Raw genomic sequence first — 21117 nt, forward strand, 5'->3', positions numbered from 1 at the left:
AGAAGGAGAGGATGAATACCTATGTGTGTATGAGTATGTGTGTGCATGTGTGTGTGTCAGTGTGTCCATGAATAGATCATTCCGAATAGCTGCTAACAGCATAACGCTCTTTAACAGGATTAGAAAAGGGATTAGCTAATAGCTGACAGAGAAAATGAACACGGTGTAGAGGGAGACAGCGAGACAGACATAGTGACAGGCATATGTCGGATAAACAGGTACAAAGGTGGAAACTGATTTGAGAAAAAAAAAAAAAGAGTGGAATTGATAAAAGTTCAATAAGTCCTATGTGATAATGAAAAAGGGTCTGATATATATCTTAGCAGGTCTGTAAATTCAGTCACTACAACACAGAGAAAGTTCAGTTAGGTTAGCTTAGGTTTCGGCAAATCCACTGATTCATATGGAGAAAAGAAACACCTTCACAAGGAGCTACCCAGCTGGAGAGGTACGCCAGAGAAGTGAAGACAGGAAAATAAACAGGACGTTCTCCATCGAGCCATCCAAAATGTACTCTCAGTGGCAGAGGAATGACACGAGAGTAGAGATATGAGACAAAGAGGCATCACATAGCATCAATGCTCAGTGGCTAGTAGGCCTGAGAATAGGGCTGGGCAATATGGAACAAAATCCTATAACGATATTTCATATCAGTCGATGTCGATATATCATGATATAAATCAAATAACTATTTTTGTCAAGTTTAAAGGTTCCTTTTTACTCTTATATGAGATATGAAGATACCACATCAATACTGGTTTAAATATTATTTTCTGTCAGAAGTTAAACATATGAATTACTACAGACCTTGTAGAACTGTATTTCAAATAAATACAATTATTATATAATAAACTAAAATCTTAATTCTGATCAGTCAGAAGCTTCAAGTGTTACAGGAGAACACAAACAAATTGACAACTAAATTCTTTGGTCATTTCCAAAAAAATAAAATAGGTAATACAAAATAGAAATGTCTCAATTCTGACCAGTCAAAAGCTCAACACAATTTGCAGTGCACGCTACTCTGCTTCTTGTTGGACTTTAAATAGCCAAAATTAATTCACACTACTGAATTCCTAGGATCTTTCTTCTCAACAATGTCCTCGTCTTTTGAGCCTTGGGCTCTGTCCATTGGAGTGTCTTCTTTGGGGATGCTGTTGCGCGTGTTAACATTTTCTGCCATTTTCACGTATTTTGCTCCCACTCCTACATACTGGTGGCCAAAACATAAGCACGTGTGCTTACGTTTAAGTCGGCTGCATCACCTACTCTCTCTATGTGTCTGACTTGGTTGTAACTCTATTCCAGCTGCGTGATTGGCTCAGCATGGCACTAACTTCATTATCATTGGCTGTTCGTGTTGTCTGTCAAAACATGGATGGAATGAGTTCTATCAACTATGTCTTATATTTCTATCAAGGAAAAGTTATTTCGCGATAATTAGCAATATCGTTTTATTGCCAGCCCCACCTGAGAGCTGACAACAGCAACCTCCCTGAACAGGATTCAAGAACCATGGCAATGGCAGACATCCAAGAAAGGGTCTCAAGCTGGAGAGCTGGACAGCACCCAGCACTGACATGATCCATGAATATAGGCTAAAGAAGCTAACTGCACCCCATGAACACCTGGCAGCACAAACCAGCTGCTAACAGATAGGACCCATCCTGAGTGGTTAACGGCAGGCCAGACACTTCTTGATGACAGTCTTCCTGATATCAATACACAGAACCTCATTACAAAGCAGGAAGGTTTTTATCCTTCAGTCCTGCAGCCTGAGACTTTACATAAAGTAGAAGACAGGACTTCTGAGGACTAGTGAGCGTCAGAGCTTTTATCCAGGCTGAAGCAACACAGATCCATGAGTACATCAGGTAGACGGCCCCAAGGGATGACTTGCTTAGTGAATTCCCCAGGCAGCAGAAACCCAGTGAAGAGGAGAAGGTGGAGCAGGAGGAGAGATCACGGCAGAACAAACTCTTGCCCAGCATGTACCACCGGCAGATAGAAGAAGCAGCTGATTTATAAACATCTGACCAATGTCTGGAAAATGCTTGACTGAAAGATGGCAGAAAGCCACCGATCATAGGAGTACAGTCCCCAAGGACTAAGGCACACTCAAGGCTGTGACCTCTGAGCCAGGAGAGTGGCATGACATATCTGTCCAAAAAGAGTTCAGTCCTAGGAACAGCTAAGATGTTTAATGCGCATAACCCTCCAGCTCCTGGGACTCTGCTAAAGGAGTGGTGGGGGGGTTTTTCAAATATATATTGTTATATAGTGTGAAAAATAAATCAGTAGAAGAAAGTAGTAAAGTGTGCCAAAGCTATTTGTCAGGTTTAGCAGCAGCATAAGATAAACTGTGGAAGATAAGTTGGAGAGAGCTGAAACAAGTAAACATGTTATTCCCTGTGAATGATGCAGTCCCTCCCCTGAGCCAGTCACTTAAGATGTATTACTGCTCCAAGTTTTACCTGTATTATTTTTACCTTCAATTATAATTCTCTTGCCATGTTTATGGTTGTAATTAATGAGAGCCTCATACTACATCTGGTCAAATGGAGATATGATGTGAAAAAAATCAACCCAGTATTCTTTGGTACTGCATCCATATTGGAAAAAGTGAAAGTGGCAGTGCGCACCATAAATTAATATGCATATATATGTGTGTGGTGAATAAATGTATAAGCCTGCTGTTGGTTTGCTTTTGTCGAAAATAACCATTAACGTTTTGCTAGTACTGCAAGAGGTGAGGATATCTTCTTTGACTTGTACAGAATCAGGATGCCAGCTGGGGCAGTACAGTGACCTGCAATAAGACAGCTCATGACCTCACAAGATCTCGAAGGACATTATCAGAAATAAGGATCCCTGTTAGTTTTGACAGGGCTACATGTGTGGGATTCTCTGCGGGCTTAATAAAGCATCTGTCTGTCTATCCTGTACTTAATTTGTATGCTTATTGCAACTCTTAATAATTCCATGTCAGTTTTAAAATACACCTCCTGGTGTGTTCAGTGAAGAACAGGGTCTAAAACTAACACTTGCCACTCGCCAATTACGGGTAGATTTTGTCTGTGGCTGGTAAATCTTTAAGACCACTCACCACTCTGGCGAGTTATTTTTTAACAGTGAAAAAAATAATTTTTTTGTTACTGGAGAACAATGGTGGTTTCCTGGCAGAGTAATGTGTATGTCAGGCCGAGACGATCTTTGGCCACGTAAATGTGTCAGTCATGCCGTCATTCACAGCATGCTGAGGTGTATAGCTGGTTGTTGTTACTGTACCCACTCGTTTCGAAATAGTAAGAAGAAAAAAGAGGAAAGTAGGAAAAAGTATCATGTGGCAATGCTGGCCAGGAATTCCGGAGTCTCTAGCCAACTGTTAAAATATTGATTGAGAATTGCATACAAGACCCAAATGACATGTTAAATAATACTGATAGCAAATGACAACACTTAAAAGCTATTTTTATTTGGTTGGCTGATAAAATATCTGCCTGGCTGGTAAGTGAAAACGTTAGTTTTGGACCCTGGTGATGAATCCAGAGGGTGTTTTGGGTCTTAAATCACCTGGGTGACATGGGGGCGGGGGGTCAGCCCTGACTATCAAATGGTGCACTCATCCGAATTGAAAATTTCAGTATAAATCCATTAATGCTGTGAAAATAATTCATTGGATGCGTAACTAGATTTTATAGCTTGTTAATCTTTGATGTGATGTGATGTGATTTGGATCAATTAGGATTTGTCTAACTTAAAAACAGGTACCACAATGCATCATTTGAGCAAATTTCATTCAAATAGTAGCTGTGATCCTGATTTAAAGCCCAACCCACTCATCCTTGATGTCTCCTCACATAGATGTCCTTATGGCTTCACCAACAGCACCATTAATTACTTGAAAACAATTAGTTGGCGTCAAGAGCCACCTAGGATTTATCAGAACAACTTCTAATGTGCTGCCATGCCCCCTCTCCCCCTCCCAAACCCTGAGCAGTGTCTTAGTGAGAAGCCCTCATGTCCTCTGTGTTCAGACACAGCAGCAGTTAAACACTTTCTGTCAAATGCAGAGCCAGAACACCCAAGGTCGATACACTTGGCAGAATAACCAAGTGTGTGAAGTGCATAGTGGTCGCAAATGAGAGTTAACGAACCCAAATCAATTTTATACACGTGGGGCAGGAGAGTGGCCATGGACTTCATGCATGAGTAGTTCACTTTCAGATTAAGCTGAACCAAAGTTATGGCGCCTCCGAACAGAGTAGACCAGGACCTTATGCTGGAGGGTATCACACTATTGGTCTGACGGGGACAGTGTGGGGATAAAACAATTACAATAAGCTACAATGATAAACCAGCCATCGTTTGAATTATCAGCAACAGATGCTACATTAAAGGGAATAATGGACATTTACCCTTTGGATTGTATTACTGTACATCCATGTCTGTCCAGGCTAATATGATTAACATTAAGTGGTGACAACCTTTAAGTTCAGCAGCACAGATCTATAACTCACTGTAGGTGATCCAGATTTGTGTTACTATTGACTGGCTGATTAAATTACCTTGGTGGAAATTCATCTTTAGTTTCTCCCAGAAAGTCCAATAAAAATACATATAATCCACATAATACACACCATGAAAACATGCACACTGTATAAAAGAGGTGTGACTCTTCACTGGTCTTGCTAATCTATTTGGTGTTGTGTACAAAATCATTAAATTGTATACAGAAATAAACCGGATAAACACAAGCATGCCTGTCGTGTTTCATAATATCAAAATGCAAACAGGCATTTTGACCACTAAATAAAATTATAACAGAAATTCTGGTAGCTCCGTATTATTGCTTAACTTACAAAATGTAAATGATTTTGCTTGGCGTTCAGAATAAACAGAAAGTGAAAGTGCGGCTGTTAGCATGACGGTGAATCGCTGCCCATTCTGCTGTGTAAAAACAGGCAATATTAGCAAACGAGCTAACTCACCTGGACAACCCGACGGTAAACTCGCAAAGCACTTAGAAAACAGCATTTTACCTGAAAATATCATTATCAAAGGCTAAAAGTCCATAAAACACTGTTGTTACCGTGTGTGATCAAGCTGCGGCAGGTGAAGCTCAATTTAGCCCGTTGACGGTTCCCGGCTAACGCAGCTAGCTCTCAGCTAATCGCACAGCTCAGACATCAGCCCCTAAAACTGGCTCATCTTCGGTCACAAACACGGCCGGCATCGTCACCCGTTCTCCACAGAAGACCTCCATCCTGAGACTACCATGGACGCCATAGACAGACCAACAGTCTTCTATAGACAGACAACCATATACAGACCACCAACCCTAACCCACCATACACAGACCACTATAGACAGAGTAACAAAGACAGACCACTAGAGACTAAAACAGACTACATGACAGGCTACTAAATGAACAGGTAGGATAAATGTTTAGATAAAAGAGAGGAAATCCAGTATAATATCAGGATAAGTAATATTGTAATCAGTAATTCCAAGATTAATGTCATCAATTCAGTATCTTACCAAATATTATCCTTATTGCTCCTTCTTAATATGAATAATGATGTTGAATAACAGCCAGGAAAGAGTTTATGATGTGACAATAAAGTTGAAGTTTTGGACATGAAATATGACCTCATAATTTGTATCCTATTAAACATTTGAGGGACATTTTGTCATACTTAACCAAAAAACTTTCACAGACCCAGTCCTTGACCTTTGACCTGAAAACCAAATTCCAAATTCATTCTTGAGTCCCAGTGTGAACTGGGGCATAGCCTGCAACATAGCCCTTAAGGGAAAGGGACACAGATATGGATTGTCCCTCCGCCACAGCTTAAGGCATAAACATGTTTGATTAGCAATCACAATTCCTTTCAGCTCATCACTGGCATGGGAAAAAATTCTTTCACATGGGCCTTAATCACAAAGTGTGACGGCATCAGAGGAGAATGCCCCATCCTCTCTGATTAAGATATCATAAATTGACTCCATTTACTCAAATGAAATTCTTGTGTTAGGTACATCCACAGCTGTCTCCTAAAGAGCAACAAGAGAGCACTTTGTGTAGAAGAAGAGGCACTCTGTGTAAAGCAGTATGTAAGAAGTGTGTACTCACATGTTCACTCACTCACCCACTATAGCAGCTCACTTGTGGGTAGGTACAGGCAACAGTTAATACATTTCGGGCACTATGTGAATATTAATTGACTTCATAATTATCCACCAGATATTCATACTTTATCACATTTATTATTATTATATCTGTTGCATGAACAAACAGCGGAGCATCTGCATCAAATATGAGGAAAACCCCCTTAAATTAATCTTACAAGACAAGCAGTTTTTTCAGTCAAGTTTCATGTGTGTTTTGTGAGAATGAAAAAATTCCTCATTGTTTTGTCTTTTCTAATGTGAGATTGTGTTGTTTTCAAAATGTGATCTTGACAGGCTTCTTAGTAATAGAGTGTGTACTTGGTATTGTTGGTATTACTACTTCAACTCATTTGTTTTTGCAGCTTCTTTTTCTTTTCATCTTCATCTTGGATTTCACTTTATAGTAGGGTTTTGCATTATGATGTAATTCTTGTCATAAAATTGTAAAAGAGTAACTGCCACGTCTTTAGTGGTTTATGGGGACCCAAATAAATAAAGTCATTCAATCAATCAATTAGCACAGGCATAGTCAGTTAGCTTGCATTTCAGTCCTTTTTACGTGTGAAAATAAGTTTTCACACTTTAAGAAAGGTTAATATAGAACACATTTATTTTCTGTGGGTGTTGAATGCAAAGAGCTCAGAGTAGCTCAGTGCAGAGCTGGAGCCCAGAGGTGAACAGCTTGGGATGGAAGTGCAGGGTAAGAGCTCTTGTCAGAAATACATTTCTAGAACATCACCAGCCAACATGTGGTCATTCATTTATTCAGACATAAACAGAAATGCAAAAGTGACAGTTTGTGGTTTCAGGGGGTTATATCTTCAGGTTCAAGCAAAGTGGATACACAAACCATGTATATATACATGTACATGCATATGTTTTGTTATAGTTCATCAAATTGTGAACTATCTAGTAATTTGTGTCTCTTACTTTGTAAGGTTCTCCAAACAGGTTGAATCCAGTTGAGAAGAGGTCTTCATCCTGCTGGACCTCCTGATTCCTCCTCTCCCACTCTCTCCTTTTCAGGGCACTGCGCTCCGACTCCAGATGACTGGAAAAACAAAGACAAATTCTTGTTAGTGTCCCCCACTGTGGCCAACACATAGCCTGCCACCAAAGAAACCCACTGTTTTTTAATGAGCTAACAAGTCACTTTTGGAGCCGTGAAAAGCATTGGCTGAGCTCCCTCTCCTGCAGTGTGATTAAAATAGCTGGGTAGCTGGTAAAGTGAAATAGCAGGGTAAATAATGTCATTGCACTGTTAAAAATGACTTAAACTACACATAAACAATGAGGAGAGGGGAATATTTTTGAGAAACTTAAGTTTTAAAGTGGCAGCAAGAAAAGCAACTTTCTGTAAACGAAGAATGAAACAGGATAAACAATGAAGCTAAAAACAGTACACATGATTAACAAAGCCAAGTAGTTTATTTAAGATGAGTAATAATATTTAGACGCAGGCTACTTGCTAAAATGTGGTTTCTATTTCAATAACTATTACCCTCACTTCCAGCACAAGCTGCTGCCTTTCACCGAAACTAATATCCTTATAATCCTGTCCTTATAAAATGTAAATAGCTAAATGTTTGCAGTGACAGTGTCAATAAATATGAGGAGAAGTGTTTTCATTTCTTTGAAATCAGCTCAGCACTGGGTTCAAGTATTTATTTTTGCTCAGTGAATACGCTGAATAAATTCCATTAGTCTTATGTTTTTTTGGTGAGGGGGTCAGATTTTCAAACATGTAATGTAGTAGTGTAACATTTTACTCCTGACCGCTTCTGACATACAGATCATTAGAACTTTATAAAACACCCAAATATTTGTAATGCCTCCTATTTCCATCTCTATGAGACAGTTTGATCCAAAAAGAAACTAGTTTTTGGAGAAACAGATTCAGCTGGTGTCAGTGCTCCAAGTATGGCGCTTGGCTGAGCTTGGCTTGGCACTGAGACTCGAGGAAGGGCAAAAACAACTTAAAGGTATATCCTTTCTGCACCTGGTCAAGAGGCTGTGTGGAAGCAACATTGTCATTAAGGTGAATACTTAATTATGTTTGCGTTGTCATCAGAGTGTTTACATTATCCACTCAAAAACAACAGCGGAGTTGTACAGATGTATAACTTTCAGCTCTCTGTTTCTCATTGACTGTCCAAAAGCTGCACTTATGACCATTAACCATGAGAACCAGCCACTACAGATCCAAACTAAATGACATGTTGTGTCTGTCAACCTCTGCACATTTCCGTCGAGGTGCAGCACAAACGCACAACAAGCAACACCCCAGAAACAGACATTTTGAATGAATCACACAGACATTGATCATATTCGGTTACATACGTAAAATTGTGGCGACCACATCCTCTAGAACTTAAAGTACAAGTTTTGTTTTGTTTGTTTTGTTGTTGTTGTTGTTTTTTTTTTAGAAATATTATATATGTCCTTTATTTGCAGTTGTAGGGAACCTGGACAAAAAGTCAACCAGACTATAGTGCAGCTGTAACTACTTTAGCCAGAGCTCGTAGAAACAGACTCTTAAAGTGTTTCTCTATTTAGGTCGAGCTAATATGATGTAACCGTAGCCATTAGCTGGGTTCTATCATACATGAGCGCATTCATTTTAAACATGAGTGAGCCTACTGGAAATTGAACTCCTAATCCAGTATTTATGACACTTTACTCTGTGAACCACAGTACGCTACAAAGGCCAAATGCATTCATGTCCTGTCACGGTGTCACTGGATGCATCCCAATAAAATCAGCTTTTAATCATCTAACATTCTTACACTCCTGCTATGAACTATTATGTCTTCATAACCAGAATTATTGCTTGTGGATTTGCATCGGGATCACTTCCTGTGTCATTTTAAAATATTAGAGAGCTGACAGCAAGCAATGATGGGGATGGCTGAACACAAGGGAGAGTGGTCTGTGGGTAAGAGGGGGGCTTGTGGCCGCCAGGTTTTTGGAACACTGTCCTTACATAACCATGTATTTTTAGCTCAGAGACCCTTTTATTGGACAGTTTCCGACCCCACTCACCGTTACCAATCTACACACAGAAGGGCAAACCTGAATATCAAATGTACAAAGTAATTTGTGTGCATTTGTGTGTGTGTGAATTTTAACTATGCATAAGGCTGTGGCCTGCTGACCCAGGGAAGGGCATCATGTTTTACCAAATCCACTGCAGAGAGATGAGACAGGCTGGGTAATTAGCGATCAACACAATTAAAAGAGACTCTCTTTTTCTCGTCCAGACCTCGCTTTCAACTTGTAATCTATCAACAAGATTTGAGTGGGAGGGAGGGTGAGTGGAGAGGCATAAAAATAAAAAATAAAAACAAAAATCCAAGACTCATGGGTGGAAAAAAAAGACACAGTTTCAGGGCAATAGACAGTTTCTTAAAGAGGAAAAAGAAAATAGCATGATGATGAAAGACAGAGTGGAGGGATCGGGAAAGGAAGGTAGGGGATACTGAAAGGAGGAGCAAAAAAAAAAACAAAACAAAAGAGAGCTGTGAATAAAAGACAAAATGACTGACAGGTTAGGTGAATGTGTGTGTGTGTGAATGTTAGAACAGTATAGGTAGATGTAATCATTGCATGTGCTGGGACTCCTATTTGGCATGTGTATTGCCTGTCAGTGCTGAGAAATATCTGACAGCGCTGTCATTATGACACACACACACACACACTGCGCACTGCAGTCCCATGCCAGAGATCACTGTCTCTGTCTCTGTCTATCAGACGATAGATGTTCGCATGAAGGGAATCAGGTCAGATGAGGTAATTAACACATCCAGGATTTATACCCCTGCTTGTGGCAGGAACAGAGGGCAACACTACCCGTTACACTGCCTCTGCATCTGCTTACATTTCACTGAACCTTGAATTTTTACAGGTGTGGGAAGCACAGTGCTGTGGTCAACCAGGTCAGAAAGAAACTTTACAGGTACCGGCTTTAACACAGTGGAACAGAATCTAGAAGTCATTTTGATCAAAGTCAAGGTTTTTAAGATTTACAAAGTCGTAAATGGAATACACTTACACAAACAGACAGAAAGAAATGTATCTGATGCCAAAGTTGATTTAAATTCACTATAATGCATTTAATATAACTTGAGTTTTGCTATTGCTACATAACTAATGTTAACATTTACTGCTGTTTTTTTAAAAGTCAATTCCTTAACTCACAAAGAGTCTACCGAGACGTAAAAGCAACACTCTTGTTATACTTTTAACAATACTTAATTTCTCACACTGAGGTTAGGATGCTCGCTTGTTCACTTGGTCCTGTAAAATATCATGTCATACAGCTGCTACACCATCCTGAAAAAGTGCTTCTTCACAGGGTACGTTATTAACCATTGACTGTAAAGGCAGCAATGGCTGAACCCCCTGACAAGTAAACAGCTCTTCATGCTAAAGCTAATGATAGCAGAACTCATTGTAGATCCTTAAAGTGGAACTGAAAATTATACATATCAATGAGCAGTCAAACTTTAACTTGGTGTTGTCCTCATGTATTTATTCAGTCAAAATTGCATCAAAAGGAACTAATTCAACAAGATTTTTCTTTCATTGTTGCTTATTTGATTGGTACATCTGTTTGGACAGATAATTGTTTGCAATGTTGCATTGATTGATTAGTAATTCAAAATGAAGTTGGTTAATTCATCTTCATCAAAGGTCCCAAATAACTGACTTTATAGTAGATTGAATATTGTTGGGTTTATACTATTGTTTGAGGAAAACTAAATTGAGTTTCATCTAATTTTGTTATATTCAGTGTTTTTACTGATTATCCAAGAACACCATCTAGATTAATTGATACTAAAAGATAACAATTAGTTGCAGCCCCAATTAATCCTTTTAGTTTCAACAGCCACACATTCTTATTAATGGAGTTTTGATGTCTATGTCCATATTCCATGTCCAGTTTTGATATAATGTTTGTCTGCACTGCTGATAACGGTAACACATTTTAACGGAAAAAGAAAGAAGGATGGGTGGACAGACGGGTGGATTGGTGTGGATTAACAGCAGTGGTGATATCAGCAGTGGGCATTCTGTTGATGTTGATATTTTCTGTGAATGAAAATGTAGCGATGGCAGGTTTCTTTCTTACCACTCTGCTTTAGATTTGCGTGGATGTTAGTGTATGTTTGTGGGTGTGTGTGTGTGTGTGTGTGTGTGTGTGTGCGTGTGTGTGTGTCTGTATCCTGAAGTAATGCTGATAGCCAGAGTAAGCTCTGGGAATTTAATCTCAGCAGAGCTACGCTGTGCTCCCCTGATAACTAAACACACACACACACACACACACACACACACACACACACACCAGTGTCTCTAACAAAGCCTCATCATCCTCTCATTCAATTTAACTGCAAAGTGTTTTAACATTGCTCTCTCCACTCCTTAAAAACTGCTGCTGCAGTGCCCCTAAGCAAGGCACTGAACCTGCAACTCTGCTGCCCTGTAGAAATTCACCTTCTTTTCCCTGATGAATGAAGGTTAATAACAGGCTTTATCACGGAGAAACTGAACAATTTCTGCTGAGTGGCAGCAGGGATTTAAAAGTATTTCCTTTAGACAGCTATTGATGTGCTCTGTAGTAAAATGTGTATGGACCTGTCCTGAAATGTTGGTAGTTAGTTTTGTTTGTTGCAATATTCATGTTGTGTAGTGCAAAAGAGTAAAAATTTTAAGTATTTTCCAGCACACCACAAAGCTACAGCCAGATGTTGGAGCTGGTCAGTATATTGAGCTGAACATGTTGAAGTTCCCGTGCTGTGTCGTCAGTATGGGGAAAGGCTCCAGCCTGCATTTGTCATCAAGAGAGTTTCTGGAGCTGCTTCATTGAAAATCTACTGGAGCCTGACTTTGTGGACTCATACTGCATTTGTGTCTCATGGGAATTACTGTCAGAACAGTTCAAGGCAACCACTTGGAAATATATTTTAACTTATCTGAAGCCATCAAGGCATTTTAGGCAAAGCTCTCTATACGTTTTAGTTATTTGCAATCAGTTTTTCTACATTTGATATGAACAGTGTTATTTTACAGGTCAGAGCAGATAGTTTTCTTATGCAATGAAGAGCCTTTGTTTTAACTGTATGGAATGTAATTTATTTTGTATAAAGATTTTTGTTGTTTGTTTCTGTTGTGAAAAATTAATCCAGTTTTGGGTAAGATGTAAATGGACACTTACCTGGTGTCCCATCATGCTTTTCCCCAGCAATCATTTAAACTTGTCATAACACGATGAGTACAACTGGTACTAATAATGTTTAGAATATTCCTAATCCATTCAAGTGTTCCAGTATCTCTCAACTGCATGGCAGTGAATCTGCACAAACTTATCAGTATCCTGAAGCTACAGGAGCTAAATGGAATTCAATCCTCATCATGTTTTGCATAAGAGGCAAGCCGACCTGCTGTCATCCATTGGTTTGTGAGCTGCCGTTTCCAAGCTTCTAGTTTGTAATTTGGCCATTGTCATTAGATTGAATTAGGGTTTAAGGCTCTTCAGCCTTGGCTGAATTTGCAATGTTGTGTAGATCATTCTAACACAAGTTAAAGAGTTTCAGAAAAATAGAGACAGATGAATTTTGAGCCAAAATCATTAGATGGTGGCTCACTCAGGCCTTGGACCATTGTTACCATGTTAACGAGTAACAACCCTGACTAGAATCATATAATAACAACAAAAAAACATGAAAATATGGCTCACAATGTGTGGCTTCCCATTACTGTTAGGGAGAAACCAGAGAGAATAGAAACCTCTTATAGAGACAGACATCAGCGTTTTTTTATATGGTTGGATAAATCATTTGATATATAACTACAGCCTCTATTGTGAACGATGACAGTATATATAAGAACCTGACTAGACACTCTCGGCACTTGCTTGAATTTCTTAAAATGTCCTTGTAAATGTTGAATTCTTTCAAAAGGCATTCATTAAACCACAGTCTGTCCTACGATAGCCAAGAATTTAAACAGTTTTATCCAACAGACTACGCCTGAAATCGGAGTACTTGTCACAGCTAAGCAATAATCAAGTCAGTCCTTAAAAAGCAGCCCTCTAATTTGTTTATTTGCTGAGCAATTTGACTTATCTAATGCTTGTCTATGTATTTATGAGGACGTATCATCTCTCTGATACATCCTGTCCATATGATGGATTCCTTTACACCAAGTGTCCTAAACTGAAATGATCCTAAAAATCTCAAACTCACTCTTAGTCAAACTGTTTTCGTCAGTCACAACTGGGTTAACCCAGTGCAGCCAGCAAAAATAATGAGCCGTTGAAACAAAAATAACTTTACAGTTTTCTAAACATTGAACATCTGAGTATACAATCCCTGTATTAACCCAAACCCTGTCAGTGAACACAAACACATGATGCTTTGTTCATCCTCACAAAACTCTCAAGCGTGATGGTAAAACTAATGAGGGATTCAGTTTTTGTTTTACTTCAAAGTTTAACCCACGCAGTCATTAGTGACACTTCCACTGGTAATGGAGTCATTCTGACAATTCGCTTTAAAATAATCATTTTTATTAATCTATTGCTCCTAGAGAGCAAACAATTATTATACCTTTAGCTCAAGTGGTGGTATAAAAAGGCCCTCATATTTTCGATCTCTCTATTTAACCTGCATTTAGCCAGGCAGCTCAATTAGGAAATAAACCCTTGAATTCGCTTGCAGTGTGTGTGTGTGTGTGCGTGTGTGTGGGAGAGAGCGAGCGTAACAGCAAGGAGATGAGGGGGTAGAACGAGTGTTTTGGAATGACAGGGAGAAGTGAGGGGGATAATGAGAGGAGGAGGAAAAGGAGGAAAGGGGGAAGGAGAGAGGAATAGCTGTCAGGCAGCAGACAAAAGCTTTGTTTGAAGTGTCAGTTCAACGATGAATTTTCTGTGTGTGTGTGTGTCTTGGTGCTCATGTGTGTGTTCATTCAGACAGCATTAGACATCAGAGAAATATCAGCAAGCATTTCTGAATAGGCAGAGGAGAAGAAGAGGTTCCAGAATGCCATCAAAATGAAAATATGCAGCTTTAGGTCTCTGTATGTGGACGGATCGTAAGAGGAGGGATATCAGAGATCACTTCTTTGCATCTTTGTGTGTGTTTGACATGAGAGCAGGTATTATAATGAGACACAGCCTTCAAACACAATGTTACCTTCCAGCTTTGTTTTCATGCACATCACACAAATCTGTGTATTTGACACTGATGGATAGATAAATAGACTTGAGAGCGAGGACAGAGCAGGGATACGATGGGACTCTGCTGCTTTGTGGTTTTATGTGTGCCACTTCAGAGACGAGACAACAAAGAGTCCCAAACATATAGAAATCACAGCGTGTGTGACTGAGCTCTCTTATTTACGTATATCCATACTTCTGTTGTGTTGTTTCTAATGATTTGGGGTTTTTTTTTTCTTTTGGAAACAGTGATCACAAATCTGTTCACAAAAAACCACAAGAGGTCCATGCACTTTAGAGCACAACCCACCAATCTGACGGACAGCGCTGCTGGGTTTTACATTTTCATATTTCCTGCTCCGTTCCAAACAGACATCGATTTCCATTCATTTCCCTCAAGTATGAAAATCAATTATTGGACTCACAGTCGAGTGAATTTTAGGGGCACATGAGTTTGATGCAAAGATGCAGATGGATGGGAATTAGCCCAGCCGAGGTGACAAGAATTACAGAACAGAATCTTCAGCAGTTTTCTCATCCATCAAGAGGCTGGACCTAAGCCCAGCTGACACTCAGAGAGAGCAGCGTCCACCCTGCCCAGGTCACCCGTCTATCACAGGGACAATATACAGAGACACAACCATTCACACTCATAATCAGGCATACAGGCAATTTTAACCTAAACCTACACATTATTGGAGGACATGAGGGAGAGAACCCACAACTCCTAAATAAGATACTGCATCTTAGCGGGGTGAAGCTCTATTGTTAGAAAAGTCTTGTGGAGTGGCCCACAGCCTCACCTGGTAGAGATAGGACCGACCTGCAGCCCTATGACCCCCCCCCCCCCCCCCCCCCCCCCCCACTCTCTCTCTCTCACTGTTGGGATAATAAAACCAAAATACATTGAAGAAAAAATAGGCAGAGATAGCCTAACAAACCTGTTTCATTTATTTCACCACCATTTATTCCACCTTCGTGTGTGTCACAGGCTGACAGAGGATTTTCACTTTGCATCACCAGCTGAGCCCACTCCTGACTGTTGCATCGCAAGGCAACACTCCTGATGCAGAACAACCTTGAGCAGATGTAACGTTTTGGTTGCCAAAGCCTGAGGTTTGAAGGTCCTTGCTATTTTAGAAGTTGTGCCATTATAAGGTTTTTTAAATAACGTATTTTAAAATCAATACATTCAATATTATTCACATCAGGAGTCATATTTACAAGGAGTACCTTTTCCTCAGCACCTTGGGAGCACAATGGGAGATAGGAGAATGGTAATAACTTTGCACAACGGCAAAAAGTTTGTGTGTGTGTGTGAGAGAGAGAGAGAGAGCACGTATTAAATTATGTGTCTCTATTTTCATAGGTACTCTAATGTAATGGCTTTTGGAGCCCAGTGAAACTAAGGATTAAAGTGAGAGAGTGAGAGTGAGGGCGACCGGCAGAGGAGGGAGAGATGTTGAAGTGCGTGTGATACAATGAAAACAGGCCACTTAGGCACATTTCCGAGTGCAAACACTTTGGAGTAGAATCATCGTCAGAGCAAACAAGGACTCTAGTGACTCTAGGGGCCGTTCTCACGCCATCTCATCTCATCTCACCCTGACCGTCACGTCCCAGCATTCAGTCTACATAACTGAAATAGCCTCTCACTGCTCTTTGTACTGTGATCACATTTCTGATAACATGATTTACTTGGCTTGAATATGTCCCAGGTGTTTTTGTGGTTTTCTTCATTGTGGGTTGAAGCCAGAGAGAGATTGTTTTTTAAAAACCTGACATAAAAATCGTTTCTTAATGATCCAATTGTGCATGTCACTGATGATGACTTATTTTTCTTAAAGAATACAAGATCTTTGTCAAAGATGTGATAATTCACAGCTAAGGTGTGAAGATTCATACTGTTTTCATTAATAATGGACATGTATTTCTTTTTATTAATTAGGTGCAGCTGAATAATGCCCAGATGAAAGGCAGGAACGAATTTCACAAGTTACATGGATAAAAAAAAAAAAATAATAATAATAATTAATTAATTAAATCCAGTGATGATGATAGGACACACTTGTGTGGTTTGTGCATTTCTGGTAACTGGCCATTATCTCAGACATTCAGCAGATGATTGGCAACATGAACAAACAAAGTAAAATTTCGATTAAAGTATGAGTTCGGTTTTTAGCAGCAGCTCAGTTGCAGCTACAAACACAGCAGGCATTTCAGGTGGGTGTTCCTGTCATACCAAACATGAGATTTGTCTGTAAAGACTGTAGGGTTTCAAAGCAGCCTGTGAGGACTGATGTGTTCACATCAAGTATTTCTTTTAATTAAACATGAGACCCGCCCTAAAATGAAAGGTAAAAATGAACAATTTATCTGCTGTTTTCTTCAGGAGTTGGAAATCAGCTAATCAATGCCTTTTTTTTTTTTTTTTGGTAAGTGATTTCACAAACCCAGGTGGACATGTTACAGCAATACCATGCAGTGAGTGCATACAGTATGACGGCAGATACTGTGGCTCTGTTCATGATGTTCATGAGCAAGCCAAAATCTGCATGATGGATTTATTGGTTAAATTATAAACAATGATAAGGAACTATATAAGCATTATTAGGCTGGAAGTTGTGTTTACGTTTCAACTTGTAAAAACAGACCCTCTCCATAATTACATATAGTTTTTTATGGACCACCCCTTTCACAATAAAATGCCAATGTCACTTTCACTGTCGACGTCATTGCAGAACCCATTCAGAAAATGTTTAATGGTTCCTTTATAAGATCCATATCTTTGTACCCGTTGTCTTTGAAAGGGAAGGGCTGCATTTTCTTTTATGTTTTAGCAACAGCTGCCAATCGACCCATGAGCAGAAAGCACGCACTTGTATCTCCTTTTCTGCATCGGGATGGAGGAGCTGGAACCCTATTATGCAGTCTGTTATGTTGCTAGATATAAACATTAATGCTCCCATATTATTATAGTAAAATAAATACTAGGATTTTATATGACATCAAATGTTTCAATTAACTTGAGTTGAATTTTTTTAAACGGGATAAATTCATACTGCCTTTCCTTAAATAAGTTTTTTTTTTTTATTCGAAAACAAGAATTTAATGTAGGCCCTGCATTTCTCCTGCACACCTTTCCGCCACTGATGATTTTCATATAGAAAAACAAAAAGACAAAATAGGCACTTGAATGAGTAATTAGTGATAAAAATAATTGATTCATGTAGCTCTTGTGTTTGTGGTCTAGTGCTGTCTAGAGTTAATTTGTGGTGAATATGGATTCAACCTGCTGCAGCTGTCTGGATACATGATCTGTGTGCAGAGCACTCAGATCAAAAGCTGTTATTTTGCTCATTGATTTCCCCAATAGTTATCAGTAAATTAGCATCACCTCTAAAATATTCTGTGAACTCCTTCTCCCCTGCCCTCACACTCACAGGCTGTCAGTGAACTCTGATTACACCCAGCAGAGCTAATGTTTTGACACTACACTGGGCTGCTTCCTATCATCACATTTCAAGACTTCTTTCCGCTTTTCCTTTGATGTGTAACTCCCCAGTCTGCCTGAAGGGTGTTTTCATGTGGCAGCAGGCCCAGTGACTTCCAAACTGCACCACAAAAAAAAAAAAAAGAAAAGAAAAGAGCATGACGTTTATCACTGGGGGAAATGAGCATGATGTGACAACAATGTCATTGTATTCCTACTATTAAAATACGTCATGGCAATTATTACACAGGAATGTGTTTATGCCACGTAGCTACAGGTTATTTCTCCAGTTGGCAACACAACAAATCATGCAAAAAGGCAAATCTGTCTGAGCAATGTTACCTTGAAAAAAGAAACTGATTATTTCCTGATTAGCCAGAGCAGGGATAAGGAGGTATCACCGAATAATGAGGGGTTAATAATTTAACACACACTCAAAAAGAAAAGCTCCCTCTTTTCCTCTGCCCACACACACACACACACACACACACACACTCACACACCATAGTTAATCTAAAGACTATTAGCTGATGAGAAAGAATCAGTGCTGGATAAATTTGTGAATTAGTTAATGAATGAACACACTTAACTACATCCTGTATTCTCTGAAATCAGAACAACAGAGAGAGACACGGCAAACGATCAGATAACAGGTTAGATAGTGAAGGACAAAAGATGGAGAGAGGGAAGCTGCAGAAGGGGGAAGAGGAGGAGGAAAAAGAAGGAAAGAGAGGAGGAAGAAGGAGAGGAGGAGGGGGAGGGTGTGCACAGAGGGAAAGACAGAGAGACAGAGAGACAGAGATTCAGAGCGAGGCATCTGGTGACGTTAATGTTTGGCTCTGGATGCTCACGGAGCCAAGCTCCGGGGACATTGTCAGGCTAGAACTAACACACACACATGCACAGGAACACCCACGAACACAGACACACGCACAAAACGCTCACCGTCTTTCCCAAAAACACTCATTAGGAGGTGTTCGTGCACTTGTACACAATTGGCTCACAGTTGCACAAACCCACATCCATTGATGCTACAACCCTGTACACACATGCATAAACACACACACACACACACACACACGCACACACAGAAAGAGAGCAAAAGAGAGAGAGAACGAGAGAGAGAGAGTGATAAGAAAACAATGTTAGACAGGCAGTTTATCATGAGGGCAGGAAGAGACAATGAAAGATTAGACACCATCCTCGTGCTGCTCACAGCAACATAAACTCTGTGTGTGTGTGTATGTGTGTGTGTGTGTGTGTGTTGGACTTCCACAAAATGGCTCAAAGGGAAAAAAGGTAATTTTGTAGGAATTACATTCAGATTAGGTTAACATGGACTTTGCCTGCTTTCTTTGTGAGTGTCTGTGTGTGTGGATGTGCAGGACACATCATATATGAGCAGCGTGGGGCAGTAACACAAGACTTATGTAAGATGCCACAGTTGTTTGATTTTTTTTCAGAAAGTACTCTCAGGCTTTAAAATACTGCTCCTATTCCCAGTGATGCTGCATCACTTTGACATGTTGGCAGAGGCCTGTGGATCACATTTGGATTTTCGGTGGACAGACTGGTCCGAGATATGGTTGAAGGGAAGATGGTGGCTTCTACCAAAAGAGGAGAAATTAAATTCCAGTTTGGTTGATTGGTGTAGGAAATATTTGCCACAGCTACACATTTTGTCTGTTTTATGGTTGCAGGGTGTGTAAGTCTGGCTGGGTCAGGGCTTCTGTTGAGCTGAGTGTAGACACCGGGGCTAAGCTAGCTGTTGATGGTCAGTAAATCCCTCCAAATCATTCAGCTGCTGGAGCCTTTAAACTGCACATCTTGCTGTCTACATGTTCAGGACAAAAGCTGTGAAGTGTAGGTGTGGAGGATTTTTTCGGAGCTGACTGATGAAATTTAATGGAAGAATAATACATAGTACATATGCATCTGCTGCTGAGAGAGATGAGTAAAGTAATCTGATTACTTTTTAATGAGAAAAGTGTAATGAGTTTAGTTACAGTTGTGTGCGTTTCACCATATCTAATGACATTATGTTTGTTAATAAGTGCCTCAGATAATCCTTGTGTTTTAATTTCCATCACTTACATGTATATACATTGGTGTGTATGCGTGTGAAAGTCGTGCGTGTGTCTATATGTGTGTGTGGGCTCATTAATTTGCAGTAAATGCAGTGTTTAAGCCTGTTTATATATTAATGGGATCTGTCAACTAGAACATAATAGCTTTACTAATGTAATCACAGACATTATCATGCCTATGATCTCTGTCTCAGACATTATCGCCGATGTCACATGCTTGTCATTGCGTCTGGGCATTGTCTGACTGTGGCCCCCATCATGTCTATATGCATCGGTGACACTTCCTGATCCTCCTCTGCTGCTCACAATCAAGGAATTATGTGAATCTGAAAACTCCATCGGAAAGACAGCCATGTAATCCTCACGCCTTAATCGTGTTCATTTACGTGTGTTCATGTCCATGTCTGTGTATAGTTATGTTTGTATGTGTGTGTGTGGTGTTGCCCATGAATTATGCATAATACAAATACATAAATATAAAATATCAGTGGTGGAAGTGAAAAAAAAAAAAAACGAACTGAAACGTTGACAGCATGGCGGTCGTGGTTAGCACTGTTGCCCCACAATAAGAAGGTTATGGGTTTGTTTCCCGGCCTGGGGCCTTTCTGTGCATGTTACATGTTCTCCCTCTGTCTGTGTGGGTTTCCTCCCACAGACCAAAGACATCATGTTTGGGTTAACTGGTGACTCTACACTGTCTGTAGTTCTGAGTGGCTGTTGGTCTCTGTCTGTCTCTGTGTGTTGGCCCTGTGATGGACTGCTGACCTGTCCAGGGTGACCCCGCCCCTCACCCAGCCCCTCAGAATGAAATACTTTAGTGTGACCTTTACTGATTTCAAAGTGAATCCATCACACATGAATATTAATTCAGAAGAAAAACAATGTTTTGGTTCTATATAAGTGTGCAATCAATGCTCCTGTGATAGATCAGTCAACTGTAGTCATGATGTTGGACTGACTTTATCATCAGTTCGATCATGTGCAGGCAGAGGTCAAGCTAAGCTAACAGACCGGGGCAGAACAATTGCTTCCATACAGCAGCTCTCTAAGTGTGACAGTTTCTGTGTAAATGTCCCACAAATAAAATAAACTGTTGAATGAATGAAAAGAAAGTAAGTGAAAGGATGTGTTCTTTCTGTTCATCTCTA

The 21117-nt window shown here is 39.9% G+C and overlaps 1 protein-coding gene across 1 annotated transcript in view; it reads right to left on the bottom strand.

Moving 5' to 3' along the window:
* aff2 (AF4/FMR2 family, member 2) overlaps positions 1-21117 on the bottom strand; it is a 134874-nt gene that overhangs the window by 89641 nt on the left and 24116 nt on the right. Inside the window, exon 2 of the mRNA XM_029511985.1 lies at positions 7105-7225. Coding sequence (XP_029367845.1) covers positions 7105-7225 — 121 coding nt within the window. The remainder of the gene's footprint in view (positions 1-7104; positions 7226-21117) is intronic.

Source organism: Echeneis naucrates, chromosome 10 (assembly GCF_900963305.1).
Source record: "Echeneis naucrates chromosome 10, fEcheNa1.1, whole genome shotgun sequence".
In the NCBI taxonomy this organism is placed as follows: domain Eukaryota; kingdom Metazoa; phylum Chordata; class Actinopteri; order Carangiformes; family Echeneidae; genus Echeneis; species Echeneis naucrates.